We start from the raw sequence: 22,413 nt of genomic DNA, 5'->3' as shown, positions 1-22,413 counted from the left end.
AACCCACTCAAAAAAAATGAGCAAAAGCCTTCTTGGTTCCACTCATCACCACTACTTGCTAGGAAAAAGCTTGCGTGCGCTTCAACAACGAGGTGCTTTCGGACTTTATGGAAAATCAATATTGTCGTCTCATGCTAACAGCATCAGCAGCAGCAAGAGAAGCGTCGACGGGAGAGCAACCTTTAATGTTCGTCATTATCATTCGAGCCAGAGAGTGTTGAGAGAACGAGAGGAAGATTCTTCTTCTCCTACTGTAGTTTTCATTCCGGAAGTGGGCTATGAACTAAAGAATACCTTTTCAGAAGGAAATCCTGTATTGGAAACCGCACAGCAAATGGATAAGGAAAAATTGAAACAATTATTGAAAAGTGCAAAGCCTAATGCCCTAAGAAATGTTTCGAAAATTCCAAAAGAACCTGATGCCATGATGAACCAAACATTATCATCATCAAAGCCCAAACTACCAAATCTTACTCAACCTCTATTTGAAAGTAGCAATATTCAATACATTGTTCCAGGAATTCACTTCAACGCACGAGACTTACAAGTTACAAAGTTAGAGAATGGCTTAACCGTTTCTACTTTTTCGAAACATTCGAATTTGGTTTGCATTTGTGTGGCTTTCCGTGCTGGTCCGAGATATGAAAAGCCTCATGAAGCAGGAATTTCAACAATTATCAATAGATTAACATTTGCCCATTCGCGAAAGTTTACTGAAGACTTTGTAAAAGAATATCTTGAAGACAAAGTTCTTTATGAGTCAACCTCTGAATATGAAAGTCACTCCTTCTTCATTACTTGCCCAAAAGACAAGGTCGACATTGCATTTGAATTTCTCTCAGATACCATGCTACATCCAAAGTTTTATCAAAGTGATGTTGATGCTGCAATTGAATTACTCAAGTTTAATTTGGAAACAGAAATGTCAATTCCTTCAAGTCCAACAGTAATGACAGATTCCATTTTGAAATCATGTTTTGGTGCAACTCCCGAGGGCGGATTAGGAAATCCATCCCTTGCAATCAAAGAAGATGCTACGCCTGAAATTCTTCATGATTTTTATGACCGATTCCATGTTCCAAGTAGATGTACAATTTCAGCCATTGGAATTGACCAAAACAAGATGTTAGAACTGGTTAACAAATATATGGACTTTTCACCTCAGGCTCTACAAAACAATTCCATGCAAGAGCCATATGTTAAACCAATATGGAAACCTGGTGAATTATATATCGAATTTTTGGAGAGACCTCAGTCAGCCTTTTTACAGAACATTCCACCAAGTACATCCTTTGTTGCTTCATTTGAAGGAGTTGGACATAAGGATGTTGACGACCTTTTTACCGTCAATGTCTTGGAAACGATCTTGGGAGGTGGAGATTCCTTCTCTAGTGGTGGACCTGGAAAGGGTATTTATTCTGTAATCAATAGACATTACCTTCCAGCATTCCAGTTCAATAACATGATTGCTCAACACTATGCCTATTCTGATACAGGCATTTTCTCTTTCCATGCTAGTCTGAATCACGAAGAAATGAATCCAGGTCAACTCCCCATTGCAATTCTTACTCTCCTTTCCAAGATGCCAGAATATATTACCGATGAAATCTTGGATCAAGCCAAACAACAGTACAAATCTCAAGTATTGCACAGCTTAGAAAGTAATAACTCATTGGTGTTGAATGCTGTGAACGATCTTATGTGGAACAACAAATATTTTGGCGTAGATTTTCTTGTGAATAAGATTGATTCTGTGACGAAGAAGGATATTTTAGACGTGATCGATCGATTGTTCTACAGAGGAAAGCAGCCTGGACTTGTCGCCATTGGAGATGTATCCCAGTTAATGCAACCACCAGAATTCCGTAAATTCTTTTCTGAAATTTGCCAAGCAAAAAATCCTTCGGTTTTATCTAAATTATTCAGAAGAAATAGAAAGTAAATACATTCATGTGTTATTCTATGAATGATGAAATCATCATACTATAATTATGCCAATCTTTAAATGCTTATTTGGGGCATTCGTATGTTTTTCATTAAAGACTCCTTGTCTGTTGGCCTGAAGGGTCTGTCATAATAATTTCTATAGTACGGAAGAGCCCCAACACTGGTCATCAAAGACGAAATCTCGTCATAACAATATTGTTCCAGGTCAAGATGTTCTATGCATTTTGGATTTTGTTTGCATGCAATTTCAATAGCAAGCAATTTCACTTTTTGATTGGTCATGAGCAAAGAGCGGTCAAATATGCAATACTTTAACAAAAAACCATTTTGTGAAAAAGCCGTTTTACAAGCTTGTTGCAAGAATTCAGTCAACATGTCTTGGTCTTTCATGGGTGACAACCAACGATCCATGAGACAGACCACACGTATTAATTTTGGATTTTTCTGAATTGCATCCATTATTTGTTTCAACCCTTCGTTTGAAATGGTGTCATTTTCTGGTGACCTACTAAGTTTGCATCCAAATGCCAAGTCCAATAACTCCTTATCATGTTGGTAATCTTGAGAAAGGTAGGTAAATGAAATAGGTTCCAGTTGTAGAGCTGTCTTAATATTTCTCTTATCAAGAGAAATTTTTTTTGACTTTTCTTCTTTAAAGATGTATTTGCAGCTCTTTGGATTTTTTCTCATCATCTTGAGCAAAAATTGAGTGCTAAACCAAACTTTTGGCATCAAATCCAATAAATTTGGACTTTTTTCCAGCAGTGCTTCTACGTAATCCTTACATTGTGCCATATCTTCAGTGAAAAATTTTGGTAAAGTGCTGAATTTGTTATTTCTCAAAGCCTCTAATACAAATTGTTTGTAGTTTGGTGTCGATTTGGAAACATATTGCAACACATGAGGACTTGTTTTGAGTGCTATGGCAACAATTTCTGGATCACTCTGAAATAAATGTGCATATTTTAGCGCATATCCATTGCTTTTCACAGCTGTCAATACAATTTCTCTGTCTTCACTAAATTTTGGACAATATTTCAGAGCTTTTCCTTGAGCCCTTACTATATTTTTGCAATAATTTCTATTGTTCAACAAATGTGGTGGAAAATGTCGAACAAGCTTGTAATAGAGAGAAACGACCTTACGAGTAAACTTTTCATCTTGTAAAAACTCAAAATTCAAACACTCCTCCAATTTTGAAGCGTTATATCTCAGTTCGCCATGATTTGGACTCACCATATATTCCAAATAATTTACATAATATTTCGGGATGGTTTTCAAATGCACATCTAACTGATCATACCATTCAAAGCCCGAATATTCAAAACACTTCTTTCCATACAATTTGTTAATATCTATCATGGCCGGTTCAAAAAAGGAATGAAACAATTCATCCCAAAAATTGACCAGTGAATAGCAATCACTATACACACGAACCAAGATATGACTCTTCGAAACACCATCCGATACAAGGAGATAATTCTCTGAAAATACCACTCCAAAGCTCTGTTCATACCAACATTCAATCGGTAAGAGATGGAATCTATTTTTCGTTTTACTTCCATTCGTGATCATTAACAATTCTTTTAAGATCAACGGAATGATTATATGAAATTTCTTCTCCGTTTCAGAAATCATCTCTAAAGAAACTGGAGGTTCATTCAAGGGATAACAACTTGCCATATTCTCATCATGCCATCTCTCTCTCAATACTCTTCGGAAATAGGTTAAGAATTGAGAGGAAATAGTTCGGTTCAAAAGCCTCATCTTGAAACTCTCGGAAAGGCTCAAGAATTCAAAGATTAATTCCATCATTTCATGAGGGAGTTGAATCAATGATTTTCCAGTAGATTTGGATAAAGTAATCATGGTTGATGATGGTGTTGGATGATCAATCGTCGTCCACGCTAAAGAATTGTCATTTGGTGCCATTGATGAGGTCAATGTCATCCTTTTTTTGTGTTTCTTTCATGATATGAATTTTTCTTTCTGGAATTGAAACTTCACATTGATTGAAAGAACATCCATTGCTGATTGTCTTCACCATGTCTGTACTTGGTGTCAAATGTTGTTGTGTTCTATGTGTTATTATAATTGTTGTTGCTGTTTATTTGAAGAATTTAGAAACACCACTTTGTTTGTATTCATTTCTGGTCAACCAATCCATATCGTTCACAGCTTTATCAGACCATGTGGCTCCTCCAACAACAACTCCAAGAGCATCCTCTTTACGACTTGCAACAACCTTAACATTTGCCTTAAGTTTGCTCTTTGTGACGAGTGACTTGACTTCAGTTTCAATTCTTTCAGCCATTCCGTTGAACAATAAATTACCTCCACCAATCACAATATTTGAGAGTAATTTACCCAATAAATTCAAATCATTGTCAGCAGCTAATTTGGCAGCTTCGAAAATAGTAAATGGCAAACTTGAAACCTCGGCTTGAGTGATTCCAGCAAGACCAGGTTCGAACATGATTTCTGGAATCAAGAAACATTCCTTGTCAAGTGCCATCTTTTCGCCACTCATTTCTAATTCTTGTTTAAACTCTGCTGGATTTTTAGCAAACAATTCAAATTCAGCCTTTAGATTCTTACAAGTGTAAGCCATATTTGTCTTGATGTGTTGAGCGACACGATATTCATCAGCTGGGTCAACAGCAAATCCTGTTTTTGACATGACATAAATTGCATATTTGGTAGCATCTTGACCAGCCAATGTAAATTTATGTGTCAATCCATATTGTGGCTTTCCATCAACAATTGGTGTGACATAGGTCAATGCACTTCCAGATTCAACAGCTAACCCAAATGAATTTTTTGGAGAAGCTCCTCTAAATGACATGACATTTGGCAATTCAAAATACACATGCTTCACTCTGAAAATTTCAAACAAGAGTTCAGCAATACTTTCAATGTGATCATTTGGCATCATGGTTCCTGGCAATCCAATCAAAACAGGATAAACAGAAGGATCTTTCACTCCGATAGATTCGAATGCAAATGACAAGATTGCTTCAATTTGAAGCCAGTCCATAATTAATCCTCTCTGTATTGGATATCTGAGAACATAAGAGTCAGAATCTGAGCTTCCTTTTTTAGCACTTTTACGACATTTCTTAATGGCTTGATCTCCAACAATGATATCAGAAGGAGAAGAGGAAGTTGAGCTGAGAGGACAAGCAACAACAGTTGGGAATGTGACGATTTGATCGATCTTATCAGAAAGGGTCACTTTGGTTTCCTGTTGGGAATTATTGGTTGATAGAAGAAATGAGAAGAGAGATGAATTGTGAAAAGTGTGTGAATCATCACACAGAGTGTAAAAAATTTCAGTAATGATCATGAGGAGGATAGTGATCGTAACAATGATGAGACGGATGGATTAATGAAGAATTAAAATGATTGACAGGTGAAAGACACATCACGAAAAGTATTTTTCAAAAGAAAGAAAGGGAAAAGATCATGAGATGACCATCAGGAATTTGACGATATAGTTATAAACATTTCATCACCACAATAATAATCATTTTCACAAGAGTGGATGATAAGATTAACTTACAAAGGCTCCAAGGTCAATGACAATGACTATCATACAGCACCAACAACAAATCCAACACCACCAACATGAGTTGCATCAAAGGATTGATCATTAGAATTATTGATAGTATTATTGTAGACATATCCAAATAATTAATTTTTTCACACACACATGACAGAGAATGAAACATACCTGGACCTGAAACATCGTCATTGGTTGAAGATAAAATTGGCTTCTTCACAGGTGATGCTGAGGAGAATGAGGCTTCAGTAGTCTTCTTTGGTGGAGGCATGGTGTGGAATGATTGATGATAGAGGAAAGGTGAGATTAGTCACAAATTTTTTTTTCTGAATTTTTTTTCGTCGTTGACAGTTTGATGATTGACGACATGAGAGAGTTGATGGAAAGCATGCTTGATTTAGAGTAAATGAATTAAAAATTAATGTCGTAAAAGAGCATTTCATCTCATTACTAATTCAACTAAATAGTGCAAAAAGAATCCGAGATTATTTACACCAGAAAGAGCTTTGGAAAGAGAAGTCAATTCTTAAATCTGGACGCTCCAGTATGATATGCTTATCCATCACAGTCACATTCCTGATGAATCGTAGTCGTGGTCAGGCTCACTGGAAAAAACGCCCTTCACTTGCTTTGAAACAGCAACACCAACTTCTCATCAGCGTCCACAACGAGCACCTCGTTGATACGTATTCGATGTTGATGACTTGATCTCGACAACTTGCTAGAGTCCATACAATCACCTCCTGTTATTTGATGTTTCTCTCGATCAAGTGAATATAGTGCTGATACACAATCAAGTTACTGTGGACATTCTTGAGAAAATTTCGAGTTGAAATCAATCTCAATCAAATATTGTTGAACTGAGTTTTAAACAAGAAAATCAACACATATATTGTGGTCAAATTCACTCCATGATCACTACATCATCAAAAAGGAGACTTTCAAAATTTTACCAATTCAAAAGGTGATCGCGATTCCAGCGAACAGTTTCTTCTGTTGGCTTATTGTTCACAAAAAAATTCACTCGAGTTGGTGGCTACGCGATGAAAAACGCTGCTCGCCATTTATTTCGTGGTGTACAAGCCTCATCAACAACACTCTCTTTCTCACGGCTTTTCAGAGGTGTAGTTTTTGATACGCTTGGGTTAGACTCAAATCTCTTGCTCCGGAAATCCTTAAGTCATACATTGTCCAATGATCAACATACAAGGAACACTTTGTTCCATACATGGCCTTCTATGTTGGCCAAAGTATTACTTTCAAATGGTAAGTCATTTGAGGATTTAGTAGCACATTAATTACAACTATTCCAGAAATACAATATAACCCCGACAATTATGAATACGAAGAAACTTATATCCCTTTACACCAAGAAGAATTATTATTTCTCAGTGATTTAAGAAAGTACAATTTAAAGGATTTAACAGCTCCGTTCCCAAAAACATCGGATCCATTGCGTTTTAATCTGAAACATCGAGAAGAAACCATCAAACAAATATTACAAGTCGGCGCAAAACATCACGAAGTCTATCCTTTGCAGAAGAGCAAACAACAATTATGTTTTTTCATTGCAAAAGGTGGCAGTGGCATTGGAAAAACACGTATCCTCTCAGAGATTCCCAATATTCTTCGCAATGGAGAATTGGATGATATTTTCAAAAACACCAATATTATTTATTTTAACTTTGCAAATGGATGTTCTTTGACTGATACTGATAGAGATAAGAAGCCTGTTTCTATGATTGTATCAGGAATAGTTTATGCTGCTTTTGAAAACCCTTCAGAATTAGTCCAAAAAACTCCACCAGGTGAGAATGATTTCTTTCTCTATGAAGTAATGCGAATAATATCAAAAAAGCTACATGAAAAATATGGAGATACTGTTATTCCATTAGTATTGGCATTCGATGAATATCAATTGGCTACAAGACTCAAGCCGGGTTTACACACTTCCATTCAACATACATTAGGGTGGTATATGAGATTCATTCAGAATAGACATCAAATTTTATTGTTCCCAGCATTTGAAGGAACTTTAACTGAATCAGATGCCAAGATGGAGCCAGCACAATATACCTGCCCATTTATCACTTCCATCATTGAGACCTATGGACATTGCAGAGATTATGGCCGATATGGGGTTATCAAAACTTTATGAAGGAAGATATAAGGAATTTTGGGACATGATTGGTATTATACTAAGACACTTGGAGTGGGCTTTGGGGAATGTTGAGAAATTGAAAAGACTTGAATGGAATGATGAAACTATGAGATCTATTATGTACGCTAATGTTATTACTACTGTCATGCAGCAATATTCCGATAACTTGACTGATGAATATTTAGGAGAATTGGCTTTGAATACTATATCTGGATTGAAACGAAAAAAAGATGAAAAACTTATAACTTATATTAGAGAAGGCAAAGTTTACATAGATGTCTATGGTTTCATTGGTGTTCCTCTTGTGGTGATTGATGTATTAGCAAATAAGTTGAATTACATTCCAAAACATGTTGTGAGTGATTTTATTACTGTGTCAAATAAGTCACTATGGGAAAAATTCGAAGAATTATGCCTCAAAACTATGACTGCAAGATTGAACGTTTTATATACTCTCAACCATTCTAAGGAGCGCAATTTTCAGAGTTATTTAGAGGGGCATATTTCAAGTCCGACTTGGGATTTATTTCTTTAAAAACATCAAATGCCTCTTGGTTTGAATATAATTGCTTGAATGACAAAATATCAAGTAGAGATGAAGATGAAAACGAAAAACTTATCAATACCACTTGTGTAAAAAAGGCAAAAAAGAATCAAAGTGATATGGATGGGATACTTTGCCCATTATTTAATACAAAAACGAACAGAAGAATAATATTCGTCACACAAAATAAGTTCCAATATGAGGATTCACAAGAAGAGACTCTAACCCCAGCCGATATTGTATCCTATTACGAAAACGCTATGAAAACCCCATTCAAAGATTCAGATACCTTTGTAATTATTTTCACAAACAAAAAAATTTCCAGATATACAGGAGAAATGATAATCAAAGGTGAAATAATAACAACAAAAGAGGGAGAACAGAAAAGAGTCGACACTAGAAATTTAATACTCGTTTCAGGTGATTGCTTTTCCAATTTCTTTCATCCTTTCATTTCCAATATTTTACATTAAAGTGTTGGCAATTTTATTACATTCATAAATTTCGTAACTCTTGCTTTTTATTTTTTGTTTTCAAAAGGTTGTGAATTTCCATGTTTCGAAAGAGTAAACAATAAAATTCGTTTGTTAATTAAAGGAAGGACTAATGGGTTTGTGGTCTCTCCAAACACCCGACCTTGATAAAGGTCCGTTGTTTGTAGGATTTTCTGCATATTTTGTCAATTGACTTTATTCAGCAGAGTCCCGAGCATTCATTAAGATTTGAGAAGGTAAAAAACTCCAAAAACCGCTCAGTGGAAAAAAAGGAGAAAACCAAAGAAACGCAAGGAAGCAGGAAGGATGAAGGCAGAGGTAACGACTACATGTTGTGAAGCGCAAGAAGTCACAATGAAGCGGCAGAGACGAATGAAGTGAGGTCACATTTAAGCAATTTCTTGATAAATCCATGAAAATCATGATAAGATGATGGATTAAATAAATGAAAATTAAATAATAAAAATATTTCGTTAGCTCAGTAAAATTCTTGCCGAAAAGATTCGAATCAAGGTGGACCTGCACTGTCACAATGTTCTTCCTTACCACAAGAACATTCCGATCAGCGAAAAATATACTTGAATAAGCTTAAGAAAGCAAGTGGGTGCAAAGAGAGACTAATCATTAATATGCAAAAAAATTTTTCAAGCTCAACCAAACTCTTTAATTGTTTATAATCGAAACATTCGTGCCTTCACTACCTTCATGACATATCCTAAAAACACACAAACGAGCCGATGATGGACTCATTCCCATTGTGAAGTTGTGGAATCATCTTCGGTTGCTGGTATTGTTTCTCAATAGTTTTTTCCGCATCGAATATGAGAGCTCGTATTCTTCTGAGGGATCAGCTTGAATCAATCTAACCAATTATCTTGATGGAACCCATTAGATTTAACTATTTGCATAAACTCATGCGGTTGAAGCTGAGAAGTAGTAAAAGGTACCAATTTTGAAATTCATATACTGATGGCTCCTTTCAGGATGGTAAAACAGGAATGGGAATCAACATTTACAACCTTTCATCTCCAAGCACGCATTCCTCCTCTTAGAATTCATAATGAATATTCCAACAAGTTTCTGAAACAGCTTCAATTTTAACAGCAATTAGACATTGTTCCAAAAAATGAAAAAGCTCAAGTCTGTACCGACAGTCAGGTCGCATTAAAAGAATTACAATGGAAAGTTTCACCTCCTGGACAGAGAATTTAAGAAAATCACAAGAAGGAACCCTCAAACCAACTCCACAAAGGTAAAAGGACACCTTGACTTTGAATTTGGACAAACCCTCACAGGGCACATTATAGAGTTATCTTCCTAATCGTCAGGAATTCAAGTTCTTTTCGTTGACCAATGCCGTAACTTTTACTATTTTGAAAGTGTGTTGAATGATGTGATGACATTTGTCACGACTGCTGGATTGAGAGAAGTGGTAATATTGGATTCATAATCACTTGTATGCAATGAATGCATCGTACAGTCGACAATTAGTGGATAGAATTATTTCGAAATTTGGCGTCTTGTTAGTGAATTCCAATCAATTTAATTCTTCATCCGCATTGACACAGCTTCTCAAACAGACCTCGCAATGAGTAATTTAGGCCGGATCTGTCAACAACTTTGGCAGCGAGGACCATCCTAGCTAGATTCATGAATGGCTGTTCGCTGAGGCTGCAGGTTTGATGGGGCCCTCAATCATATCTTATTCTCGCAGAACATTTTCTAGATTTAGAAAGAATGCACTTAGGTAAGGCAGTGTGCAAATGTTTTGTTCTTGGTCTTTGCGGTTATAGGTAGCTCGGCCACGTTTTTCCCAAGTGCTTCCACCACTGTTTGGAACATGAAGTACTTTTTAGGTAGTAAAGTCTGTTGCTACTTTGTTTAATTTGCAAGGTACATTTTCAAGTCATTCTCTCAGAATAGGAGGTGCCTCTGAAGCAGCATTTAAAGGTTTCTCTCATCCCACAATTCAAGCTATAGGTCTTTTATTACCATTGAGCTGGATTCGCGTCTGAAATTGAAAAAAAAAATGAATCTTTCGGCATTCAACAACAACAGTAAATTCTCCATCCTTTCTCTTTATCGGAACTTGCTCCGAAATATGAAGTATTATCCCAGTGTTCGGAAAGAAGGAATGATACAAGCCATACGAGAAGAATTCCGAGCTTACAAGCACGAAAAGGATCCAAAGAAAATTGAAATGAAAATTGGTGAAGCCAGAGGAGGATTGGAACGATTGAAAGCCTATGCAGAAATGAGTAAAGCACAAAACAAGGGAGGAAGGTCGACCTTTTCAGTTTAATAATTAGATTTAATCATCGGACTGTTATGATTAATTGCATTACTGCGAAAATTGTTGAATTGAAACAAAGAATGAGTTCATTACTATTATTAATAATATTGAATTGAAACAACAAGGTATGAATTTGAGAGTCAACGGAAACATGATTGCTATTCTTAAAAGAAAGCAAATTTGAAGAATGAAATTTGATTTGTGAAGAAAACTTGCATTGACACGATGATAACAAAAATCTGATAAGCCAGGAAAGCTCCTTCAAGAACGCACCAAAGCTTCCTTTTGTGATTGTCAGCCACCTTCACAGAGCAAAACATGTCTCTTGTCATCAGTCGTTAAAATTAAAAAATTTGAAGCAGCCAAAAACCATTCTCATCATCGTCTGCAAAACCCTCTCTCGTAATCTTTCTCAAGTGCCTCTTTGTTGTGCACTTGCTTCTTTTCTCAAACATCAGTTCATTTATATATATTGAATTAAATCAATAATAACAAGAAATATAAACACCAACAATACTCATCACCATGGTCAAACCAAAATCTGTTACTCACATCAAAATTGCAATTTGTGGCAATCCAAATACCGGTAAAAAGACATTTGTAAGTTGGTTGAGTGTCTCACTCTTTATATCTCATTTATTATTATTATTGTAACTGTCATTCAATCATCATTGGATTCATTGTGTCGTCATTGTTGTTGTGGATGATGACTTTTTCCACGCCACATCAACACACTTGTTATTGTTGGAATACAATTTCACAATATTTTGGATCATCATGATCACTCTCTCTTGAACACATTTTCATTCTCCTCATCCTTTGAATGATTCCTCTTCATCACACAACAATTTTGAATCCTCCTCCTGGTGATGATGATGATGTGGTGATCTTTTGACGCCACACGACGATTTCAACCCATCATCATCATCATCATCACTCAACAATTACATCATGACTCACAATGATCATCCCAAATGGATCATCACCACCAAACATTGATCAACATTGTGTTTGACTCCAACACAGGGAACCACTTTCCATCAACGTGAAATTATGGACAAGAAAGAAGAAAATTCCAATAGATATACAATTTCGAATGAATGTTTAGATATTGAGTTTTTGTACATACAACCATCTGCCGGATCTTCCTTTGAAGATGTTCAACCAGAAGTATGTGTTTTTTGTGTGTGAATTTTAATATTGTTGAATCATTTGTGAAATTGTTGATGATTTATTTTATATAATGATCATTGGTTTCTTGATGATGATGATGATGATAATTGAAACACTTTCAAATGATGATGATGATGTGTAATTGAAAATGATGATGACATGTTGACAATTCCAAATGTTTCTTTATTCCAAATAATAATGACAATTCATTTCAAAAATTGTGATTATTTCACATATGCTTTCTATTGAATACTCACACATGAAATAGGATATACCATGGTATGACATTGATGCTTTCATTCTGTTCTATGCAGTGGATGAGATGAATAGTTTCACACAAATGCAAGTTTTTCACAGGTCATTCGATGTGCTACAAAAAGAAGAAAAGAACACTTATGGATTATTGAAGCCATGTATTTGTATTGGAAATAAGTGTGATACTGCTGAAATTGTAAGAGGTAAGTGAGAAAAGTCCAGAGTTTTTTGACCGACAATTTGTGACACGAATCACCATTTTCTCATTTGTTTTATTGATTCGAATTTTGAAATGGTAACGACCATTCTCATAACATACACCATTTACACACTACCACGAATTTTAATAATTCAAACGACCATAGAGGTCCCATTGGCCACTGCAATGAAGTTCAGTGACACTGCAAATGCTCCTTATTTTGAAACAAGTGCTAAAACTGGAAAGAACGTGTCAGCAGTTATTGAGGATTTAATCAAACAGATTTTGAGATATAGGAAACAAAAAGAATTATTGAACACAAGCAAGAACAAATCAAACCCAAATCTTCAATCTGACAAAAAGAAAACCTCATTCTTTAGAAGTAGGCGAGACGTTGAGGATGATGATCTTTTCAATTCAAATGCATAATTTTCATATTGAACACACTACTCGGATCGTTTGTTGCTCAATGTTCTGTGTGAATTCAAGCACACACAATAATAATCACACTGAAACTATGTAAACCTTAGTAAATTATGAATATTCTCATCATGTTAGTGATGACTTTTTTATTCGTGCAACAACAACAAATGTTTTGAGAATTCACAATTCTTCAAGGAATATTGTGGCTCAACGACGATATGGACAAACAGTTTCATAAAGTGCTTTACGAAAGATTAGTGGGAGGTAGCAGTTGTGGTGGTGACGTCACAAATATGGAATGTATTTATTTACATTACGAGACACCATCCTTTTTCTTCTTCTTCTTTCTTTTCTTCTTCCTTCTTCTGTTCTGATTCTTTCTTTGTTTTCTTTGGACCCATTCCGAAAGCTCCTTTCACTGTTTAGATCAAAATTTCAAATAGTTTGAACAACAGCAATTCATGAAGATCATAAGAAGAAATAGAGAATAGAACATTCACATGACCAATAATTTAACACACAACAATATATGAGATTATATAAATATCAAACAGATCCTTACCAAAATTCATGGTTCGATGATAGGGACACTTGCTCACATCGGAAGCACCTGCAGCCTTGTGCAACTTTTGCAACTTGGTTTCTTCCTTGGTATTGGTTTTCTTGACCAGGTCCATCAAGTCTTGATTTTCCTGAGTAGTGCGTTTGTTGTTGGATGTGTTACCGTCCTTAGGATAGGTTGTTACTTGAGAGGATGAAGAAGACATTTCCGGAAGAAACCTCTAAGAGAGAACGCACGAAAAGTGAAGAGAAAGAGAACACGTTCGTGAGAGAGTGGAATGTTTTTTGTTTTGTTGTCGCGCGTTCAATTAAAATGTCGGGACATTGTCGAGGAGTTCGAGTTATTGGAGAAGGAGTAACGAGATTCTCGGTTCTTTCAAACACACATCCCGGGACGTTCCAAAACTTTTCGCTCCCTTAGGTTGCTCGGTGAGGAGAGCATTGACTCTGATTTGTGTTTCATATGGAATCCAATTCTTCTTCTTCTTCTTGCGTGTTTCTTTCATAATCTTCAAGAAGAAAGAAACTGAAGAGAACGAAGAAAAAATGCCATTCGACTTTAAATTTGAAATTGGAAATCCCTTCTTGATAGGAAGCGGTTTTGGATTTGCTGGTTATGCTCTTGCTGCTCGTGCTCAACGAATTCACTTTACGAGAAGTAAGTACACACGCTGAGAAGTTATATATGACGAATGTTAAGATGATGATGTTTGAATTTTTTTGAATTTTATTGTTCTCTAATGATGATGATGGGATGGAATCATTGAAAATATGATGATGGTGTAATTGATTGATATATTATTGTTGTTGTTATTGGATGAATTTGGACCGATGGTGATAATTGTTGCGAATTATTATTTTTAAAACGAAATTGTTTGGACATACGGTGATGATTATGAATGATGATGATACTACAACATGAAAAATTATGATTACTATGATGAATGATGATTCTTTTGCATTGGATATTATTCGGATTTAATTGATTCCACTCTGAATGTTAATCACATGATGATGAATGGTTATATTATTCCTGATACACAATACAGGACCATGGCACTTGATTGCTACCATGTTAACCACTGGTGTTCTCTTTCAAGCTTATCATGGAATTCATGAAGCACTCACAGATGATTTGATCAGAAAGAGAAAGATCTATGTTCAAAGAAGAAGGAAACGTTATGAAAACAATGAGACCCCTGAAAGAATCAATGAAGACAAGGATTTGTACAAGAGTATCGAAAAGGATTTGGCTCAATAATTTCTCACTCATAATTATTATACTTAACATCATCGTGGTGGAGGATTTCAATATTACAAAAATACTAGTAAACATTCATTTAGGAAGATCATAAGCACTGCTGGCTCTACTTTTTCATGTTGTTGATCATGCTCATTGTGTTCACATTGTGTGATTGCTCACTCACTCGTGCGAATTCATTACAACACAAAAAATTACATCATCATGACACGACGCTGTTTGAAAGTTCTCACTTGTTTTGATAAATTCAAAGACAGTCTTAAAAGTAGAGAATGTGGAGAAGCAATTGCAATGGCTTTTAAAAGTTATGCCCAATCATCATTGCTTCCTTCCATACAATGTGTCAATATTCCACTTTCCGATGGAGGAGAAGGGTAAGAAGAAGAATAATTTTGATCGTGCTTGAAATGTGTGTACATTTCAAATTGTACAATTAATATCATGATTGGTGGTGCATTGCATGTTAATGAATCGGTTTTGAAAAAACATTTCTCAAAATTATTTCCAAAATTATTTCAATATTTCATGATCTGGTACTTTACAAAATTATTTCAAAATGATTTAATACGAATTACTTTATATTATTAATTTTATTAATTGTTAAATTCGAATGTATTTAACACACATAGATTTTTAGAATCGATCAAACAAAATCATCCCAATGACTACCAATTACAATTCTTTCCTGTCCGTCATCCATTGCATTCAAAAAGACATGAAATAGTCCAAGCTCCTTATTACTATAAAAAACATATTCATGACAATGAATTGAATACTCAAGAACATGTCTATATCTTGGAAATGGCGACTGTCTGTGGATTGGAACAATTAAGCATTGAGGAGAGAAATCCATTTGAAACGACCACTTATCCGCTGGGTAAGTAGAATCGAGAAGATCCATCGATGTGACACTTATTGTGACATTTTTAAAAAAGGACTTTTAATCAAACACATTCTATTGAAACATGATGAAAATGATAACATTCACATTTTACTTGGAATTGGTGGATCATGCACCAACGATGCTGGAATTGGATGTTTGAGCGCTCTTGGATGTATCAATAATTTTGTTTTTCTAGACAACGACCATGCCATGGATAGTGACAGCAATACTTGTACAGACAAACTCGAAAACTCGTTTGTTTTTTATGGGAAACATTTAATTCATCTCTCAGATTTCACAATCGATTTCAATGCTTTACCTTATCGATACAAAGATTTAACCATTGATATTGCGTGTGATGTGGATAATCCATTGATTGGAGATAGAGGAGCAACGTTTACATTTAGTAAGCAAAAAGGAGCCAAAACTCAACAAGAACGTGAAATGCTTGAGAAGGGAATGATTCGATTTGCAGAATTGGTTCGAAACAAGACAGGAGTGGACATTGCAGACATGCCTGGAGCAGGTGCAGCAGGTGGAATCAGGTAAGTTGGATCATTTTCAAGATATGGAAATCATGGTGTGTTTTTTACGTGATGATGAATGGATGTGCATGTCATTTGAATTCATTTGTGTGTGTGTGAAATATAACGATTTAAATATCTGACGACACTTGATGTCAAGTGGTGGATTTTATGCCATACTTTTTGGAAAGGTAGAATTGAAAAAAGGTATTGAAATGATTGGAACGAGCTGTCAATTGGAGCAACACATTAAGGATGCTGATCTTGTGTTCACAGGGGAAGGATGTTATGACGATCAATCGGAGGGAGGAAAGGTCGTTTCATGGGTGGCCAAACTTTGCGAAAAATACAACAAGGCATGCATCATCTGTTGTGGACAAAAGAAGAAAGATACAGTACCCAATGAGAATTGTTTGTTGCTAGATTTGCTTTCTCGATATCCACTTGAAAAGTCCATGAAAGAAACCTTCTCATGTTTGACTGAACTGACGAAGGAGAAATTGCCTCTCATTTTAGGGCATGCAGAAAGGTTGTTGAAGAAGGAATAATATAACTTGTGAGTGGTCAACGACGGCGGCAACTCTTGGGTCTCTTTAAGGCTGTATTAAGGAGATGATAGTCTTCCTGGATAAAGTGAGTGTTGGATTTTACTTTTATAAAATAGGATAAATTTACTGTGAAATGAATATTCATGCAAATAATTTAGAGTTTCTTCACACCATGCACTACTTAAAGTGTAAAATGTGAAGGAGCAAAATATACACACATGTCATGTCACTCAATGGACCTAAGCACCACACACTAAACATTCTTCTTCATCACCATTGGAAGGTTGTCCACTTCTCTTTCTTCGGCAAACAATCACTTGTTCCTCATTTGCTGCTGGCTTTTCATCAGTCGTCACATTGCCTTGCTTCATCATGACTGGATCGACAGTGAATTGAATGGCATCGGCAGCTGGTTGTGTTCTCAAATAATACATTCCAGTCTTCAATCCCTTACTCCAAGCATAAAAGTGCATGGAAGACATTTTGGAGATGGATGGAGTGGCAATAAAGACATTGAGTGATTGAGATTGATCAATGAATGGAGCTCTCTCAATGGCAAGATCCAACAAACTCTTTTGTTTGATTTCCCAAACAGTCTTGTACAATTCCTTAATATCATCTGGAATTCCAGCAATGTTTTGAATAGAACCTCTGTTGGCAATAATTTGATTCACAATATTTGAATTCCACATTCCCAAACGAATCAAGTCAGATACTAAATGTCTGTTAATGACTGGATATTCACCACTCAAGACACGTCTCGTATACACATTCGAAGTGTATGGCTCAAAACATTCATTATTACCCAAAATTTGACTGGTGGATGCAGTTGGCATTGGAGCAACAAGTAAACTATTACGAACTCCATATTTGAGAATTTCTTGTCTCAAACCTTCCCAATCCCATCTTCCACTCGTGATGATCTTTCCTTCAAAAGGTTCACCTTTCATGGTCCAAAATTCATGTTGGAAAATTCCTCTACTCATTGGACTTCCTTGATAGGTCTCATAAGGTCCTTCTGTCTTGGCAACTTCACAACTGGCTGTCAATGCAGCAAAATATATTGTTTCGAAAATTTCTCGATTCAAAATCTTGGCTTCTTCACTCTCGAAGGGAAGATGCATCTTGATAAAGGCATCGGCCAATCCCTGAACACCCAAACCAATGGGACGATGTCTCATATTACTCTTTCTAGCTTCCTCAACTGGATAATAATTCTTGTCAATGATCTTGTTCAAATTCTTGGTGGCAATTTTGACAATTTCAAACAATTGTTCATGATCGTAGGTACGTGTCGTCTCATTGACATACTTTGGAAGTGCAATACTTGCCAAGTTACACACAGCTACTTCATCTGGAGCTGTGTATTCAATAATTTCAGTACACAAGTTGGAGGATTTGATCGTTCCAAGATTTTGTTGATTTGATTTTCTATTACATGCATCCTTATAAAGCATGTAAGGAACACCAGTCTCAATTTGTGCCTCAATAATTGCAAACCAAAGCTCTTGAGCACGAACGACACGGCGTGCACGACCCTCCTTCTCATAACGCAAATACAATTCATTAAACTCTTCACCCCACACATCAGCAAGTCCAGGAGCTTCATTAGGACAAAAGAGTGACCAATGAGAATCCTCCTTCACTCTCTCCATAAACAAATCATTCACCCACAAACCCAAAAACAAATCTCGAGCTCGAATTTCCTCCTTTCCAGTATTCTTTCTCAAATCTAAAAAATCAAAAATATCGGAATGCCAAGGCTCCAAATAAACGGCAAAGGCTCCTTTTCGTTTACCACCATCTTGATCCACGTAACGGGCAGTGTCGTTGAATACACGAAGCATGGGAATGAGTCCATTGGAGGTTCCGTTGGTTCCTCGAATGTAGGATCCAGAGGCACGAATGTTATGAACGGACAAGCCGATACCACCAGCACTCTTGGATATCAAGGCACACGTCTTGAGTGTATCGTAAATACCTGAAATGGAATCGTCTTTCATGGCCACTAAGAAGCAAGAACTCATTTGAGGAGTGGGAGTACCAGCATTGAAGAGAGTAGGAGAGGCGTGGATGAACATACCAGTGCTAAGTAATTCGTAGGTTTCAATAGCCTTCTCAATATCGGAACCATGAATGCCCAAACTCACACGCATGAACATGTGTTGAGGTCGTTCGGCAATAACATCTCCGAGTTTGAGCAAGTAGCTTCTTTCAAGAGTCTTAAAGCCAAAGTAATCGAATTGATAATCTCGTTCCATCTTGATGGCAGCATTGAGAGTTTCGCTGTGCTGCTGCACGACATTGAAAACCTCTTCGGAAATCAATGGAGAAGGTAATCCAGTTCTTGGATGAATGAAATTTCGCAAATCAGTAATGACTTCAGAGAAGACGGCCTTGGTCTTCTTGTGGAGAGTGGAAATCTTCACTCGTCCAGCAAGTCTCAAATAATCAGGATGGCTGTAAGCCATGTAGGCAATACATTCAGCCAAAAGGTTATCAAGTTTCTCGGTGGTAATATCATTGTGGATTTCGGATCTCAATTTCTCCACAATGGAGTCCATGTTGATGTGTTCAAGACCTTTCAAGTGGTCCTGGAGTCTAATTCTAATCTTCTCATTGGAGAAGGGCTCTCTTTCTTGGTTTCGTTTCACGACCAAAATATTGGAAGAGTCGGATGACATGTCTACAATCGTCTTGAGAGTTGTAAATGATGAATCGTTTCGCTACTATATATATTGCTGAGAAGCGTTGTACGGGGAGAGTATTGTGTAATTATGACAACAATCGATGCGAGTTCCTCTGTGTGGATATCGAGTCAGCGACTGAATGGAAAGAATCGCACAAACAATGATGATGAAAATCTAGATGGATGAATCCTACCTAATGAAAGGAAAGGTAGATTGGATGACAACAAGTGTAAAGGTGTAAAACTATAGACGGAGTATGCAAGTGGTGTTGCAACTACTACTATTACTAGGCGTCTCACAATGAAGTGTGTTTAGCTTTTTTTTGAGAGTGATTTTTTGAAGGGAGGGAACTTTTGAAAAATTGAGGTCAACGGTGTGTAACGTCTAGTTAAAGCGGGAGGAAACTTTTAATCCTGGCTTGGCGCTGAAATATTACACTTGGGATGGATATTGTCATTTCTGTCATACATTTTTAGATCTCTTCCTTTCGTCTTCATCTCTTCATAAGAATAGAGTTTAAGAGGCTCAGCGCCTGGTTAATATGAAGACGATAGGAAGAGATCTATAAATGGAGATTGTGTTTATTTGAGCACCCGTCACCAACTCTTTCAAATTTGGAGGTTAATAATAACACAAAAAATTTTCCGAACTGAATCGTCACCCAAGCTCACTCACTCTCACAACCACTCTCTCATACAATCCATCTCCTCATCTTTTGCATTGCTGACTCACACAAAAAATACTTTGAATTGTATTTGAATACACATCTTGAACGTGTCAGAGTATTCATTTGAAAATGAAAAAGAAGGAAGGAAAGAAGGACGATTCCGCTTCAACGACCACGACCACGACCACCTCATCATCAACAGCCATCAATAAGCCATCAACTCCTTCATCCTCTTCTGCCACTGTTCCAACCAATAATACTCCAATCTTAACAGTCAACAGCACTAGTGATGAACATTCGAATCTTAACAACCAAACAACACCGACTGAATCCACAATGCACAGTCGACCTGAGCTTCCTTCCATACTGAACCCAACAGGGAAAACACACTCAAGTGCTGCTGCTGCCGAAGAAGCAGATCAAGTTTCTTCTCCCTCCTCTGAAAACTCAGATAAACCAGAGATACGTGTTGGTCAATTTCCGCATCCACCACAACCACGTCCATCCATTCTACATTCCAAAAGCATTGAAGGATTTTTAAATTTGTTTGGTCTGCTTCTTGTCACTTGGTCTGGCAATATCATGTACAACAATTGGAGACATGAGGGATACCTTATTGATTTTACACTTCTTCGCCACTTGTTACAAGGAATTGACTATTTAATGCTAATATGGGGCGGTGTTGTTGCATTTCACTTTGTATATTCTGTTACAAGTGAATTTCTTCTCATTCAGTATGCTCAAAAGAAGAGACTTTCTCCATTCATGGATTTTATTAATTGCACTATATATGTATTGGCTCAACTCATCTTGTTTGGAGTTCCATCTTACCTTGCATTCACCTCACAATATCTAAGTGCTATGTGTCGAACTGCATTGGCATGTCAAATCGTTGTGAATAGTTTCAAGATGCACAGTTACTTCATTACGAATCGATATTTTAGAGAGGAAATGTTTTATTCTGGAAAATACAAGGAGAATGGCTTCAAACCCATTCTTGGAATTCGATATGAGAAAATCAGACTTGATCGAAATCTGTCAAAGTTGCAACAATTTTATTTATTGGCCTTCGATTATCAGGAATACATTAGAATACCAAGCTTAGTCTATGAAATCAACTTCCCTAGAACCTCTCATATTTCTTTCATTTTCGTGATTAGGGAATATGGAGGTGGTCTATTGATTTGTCTCTTTATGTATTTCATCATGCAAAGGTATATGGCTCCATTATTGGGAGAAATTGAATCCTACGACTGGTATGATCTTATTATCAATCTTGCAATTCCATCCATGGCTATTTGGATGTTGCTCTTTTATTGCGTTTTTCATTGCTTCTTGAACGCAACCGCTGAACTTGTAAGATATGCAGATCGTGAATTTTATTTGGAGGTGAGTGAAGTTCATTCAGAATATTTATCACAATTTTTTTTGTCATGCATCAACAAATAATTTTTTGAATTCTTGGGAACAGTGGTGGAATGCCACAAGTGTTTCTCAATATTGGAGATTGTGGAACAGACCTGTATTGAAGGTATGTAATATGTTATTGTTTTTTGTAACACTAATGAATGGAATTGCAATTTCATCACAGTTCATGTCACGACATATTTATGTCGAATCCATGAGAAGAGTGAAAGGATTTAACAAAGTTTGGGCCGCACTTTCCACATTCTTTGTCACTGCAGTTCTTCATGAATATGTGTTAATCATGACTTTTAGAGTTTTTAGAGCATATTTCTTCACAATGGTCATTGCTCAAATTCCACTCTTCTATGTGACTGAGAAACTTAAGGGAACACGTCTAGGAAATGTATTATTGTGGTTTGGATACTTGTTGTGCTTCCCTGTTATGGAGTTGTTATACTTTAGGGCTGCCTTGAGAGAAAACAGCATGTAAATTTGTTATGAGAATCCTTCCTATGTGCTCTGTCATTGGTTCATATGTGCAAAATATTAGAACAAGAAGAATCGTGGTAGTGCATCGAGACTTACATAAATATTGTTTCTAAATTTCCAAAATAAAATTAGAGCCCAAGATGGATTGAATGGTATTGACCCACAAGACGATGAGTTGATAAGAATGTCGAGATTGTTTGGAAGATTATTTTACTTGAGAAATGAAAATAAGCTCATTTACTTTGGAGGATCAAAAAGATACATTGCGCCTTTCAATTCTGAATTACACACGATCAAACAATTGGGATTTTATGAAATCAAACTTCCTCCAT

The 22,413-nt window shown here is 36.4% G+C and overlaps 12 protein-coding genes across 12 annotated transcripts; 8 read left to right on the top strand and 4 right to left on the bottom strand.

Annotated features, from left to right (window-relative positions):
• Positions 1-16: 16 nt before the first annotated feature.
• On the top strand, positions 17-1,942 carry FDP41_003777 (uncharacterized protein; the record flags this gene model as incomplete). Its single annotated transcript, XM_044707118.1, has 1 exon — positions 17-1,942. One exon carries the CDS (start codon positions 17-19, stop codon positions 1,940-1,942), a length of 1,926 nt encoding a protein of 641 aa, XP_044561837.1.
• Positions 1,943-2,001: 59 nt separating this feature from the next.
• On the bottom strand, positions 2,002-3,897 carry FDP41_003776 (uncharacterized protein; the record flags this gene model as incomplete). The annotated part of the gene is made up of 1 exon (XM_044707117.1): positions 2,002-3,897. The coding sequence occupies one exon, from the start codon at positions 3,895-3,897 to the stop codon at positions 2,002-2,004; it is 1,896 nt and encodes a 631-aa protein (XP_044561836.1).
• Positions 3,898-4,054: 157 nt separating this feature from the next.
• FDP41_003775 (uncharacterized protein) lies at positions 4,055-5,780 on the bottom strand (the record flags this gene model as incomplete). Its single annotated transcript, XM_044707116.1, has 3 exons — positions 4,055-5,191; positions 5,510-5,535; positions 5,681-5,780. 3 exons carry the CDS (start codon positions 5,778-5,780, stop codon positions 4,055-4,057), a joined length of 1,263 nt encoding a protein of 420 aa, XP_044561835.1.
• A 967-nt stretch (positions 5,781-6,747) lies between these two features.
• FDP41_003774 (uncharacterized protein) lies at positions 6,748-7,667 on the top strand (the record flags this gene model as incomplete). The annotated part of the gene is made up of 2 exons (XM_044707115.1): positions 6,748-6,775; positions 6,823-7,667. The coding sequence occupies 2 exons, from the start codon at positions 6,748-6,750 to the stop codon at positions 7,665-7,667; spliced, it is 873 nt and encodes a 290-aa protein (XP_044561834.1).
• Positions 7,668-7,788: 121 nt separating this feature from the next.
• FDP41_003773 (uncharacterized protein) lies at positions 7,789-8,205 on the top strand (the record flags this gene model as incomplete). Its single annotated transcript, XM_044707114.1, has 1 exon — positions 7,789-8,205. One exon carries the CDS (start codon positions 7,789-7,791, stop codon positions 8,203-8,205), a length of 417 nt encoding a protein of 138 aa, XP_044561833.1.
• Positions 8,206-10,737: 2,532 nt separating this feature from the next.
• On the top strand, positions 10,738-11,010 carry FDP41_003772 (uncharacterized protein; the record flags this gene model as incomplete). The annotated part of the gene is made up of 1 exon (XM_044707113.1): positions 10,738-11,010. The coding sequence occupies one exon, from the start codon at positions 10,738-10,740 to the stop codon at positions 11,008-11,010; it is 273 nt and encodes a 90-aa protein (XP_044561832.1).
• A 516-nt stretch (positions 11,011-11,526) lies between these two features.
• FDP41_003771 (uncharacterized protein) lies at positions 11,527-13,057 on the top strand (the record flags this gene model as incomplete). Its single annotated transcript, XM_044707112.1, has 4 exons — positions 11,527-11,601; positions 12,028-12,171; positions 12,443-12,632; positions 12,795-13,057. 4 exons carry the CDS (start codon positions 11,527-11,529, stop codon positions 13,055-13,057), a joined length of 672 nt encoding a protein of 223 aa, XP_044561831.1.
• Positions 13,058-13,359: 302 nt separating this feature from the next.
• FDP41_003770 (uncharacterized protein) lies at positions 13,360-13,818 on the bottom strand (the record flags this gene model as incomplete). The annotated part of the gene is made up of 2 exons (XM_044707111.1): positions 13,360-13,469; positions 13,614-13,818. 2 exons carry the CDS (start codon positions 13,816-13,818, stop codon positions 13,360-13,362), a joined length of 315 nt encoding a protein of 104 aa, XP_044561830.1.
• Positions 13,819-14,158: 340 nt separating this feature from the next.
• On the top strand, positions 14,159-14,873 carry FDP41_003769 (uncharacterized protein; the record flags this gene model as incomplete). The annotated part of the gene is made up of 2 exons (XM_044707109.1): positions 14,159-14,270; positions 14,662-14,873. The coding sequence occupies 2 exons, from the start codon at positions 14,159-14,161 to the stop codon at positions 14,871-14,873; spliced, it is 324 nt and encodes a 107-aa protein (XP_044561829.1).
• A 204-nt stretch (positions 14,874-15,077) lies between these two features.
• FDP41_003768 (uncharacterized protein) lies at positions 15,078-16,828 on the top strand (the record flags this gene model as incomplete). The annotated part of the gene is made up of 4 exons (XM_044707108.1): positions 15,078-15,247; positions 15,503-15,750; positions 15,809-16,301; positions 16,441-16,828. 4 exons carry the CDS (start codon positions 15,078-15,080, stop codon positions 16,826-16,828), a joined length of 1,299 nt encoding a protein of 432 aa, XP_044561828.1.
• Positions 16,829-17,067: 239 nt separating this feature from the next.
• FDP41_003767 (uncharacterized protein) lies at positions 17,068-19,512 on the bottom strand (the record flags this gene model as incomplete). Its single annotated transcript, XM_044707107.1, has 1 exon — positions 17,068-19,512. One exon carries the CDS (start codon positions 19,510-19,512, stop codon positions 17,068-17,070), a length of 2,445 nt encoding a protein of 814 aa, XP_044561827.1.
• An 802-nt stretch (positions 19,513-20,314) lies between these two features.
• Positions 20,315-22,082, top strand: FDP41_003766 (uncharacterized protein; the record flags this gene model as incomplete). Its single annotated transcript, XM_044707106.1, has 3 exons — positions 20,315-21,574; positions 21,657-21,716; positions 21,777-22,082. 3 exons carry the CDS (start codon positions 20,315-20,317, stop codon positions 22,080-22,082), a joined length of 1,626 nt encoding a protein of 541 aa, XP_044561826.1.
• Positions 22,083-22,413: the final 331 nt, after the last annotated feature.

Source organism: Naegleria fowleri, assembly GCF_008403515.1.
Source record: "Naegleria fowleri strain ATCC 30894 chromosome Unknown tig35, whole genome shotgun sequence".
NCBI classification, from domain to species: Eukaryota; Heterolobosea; class Eutetramitea; order Acrasida; family Naegleriidae; genus Naegleria; species Naegleria fowleri.
Note: the sequence above shows the minus strand (reverse complement) of the source record. Positions and strands in the feature narration are given on the sequence as shown.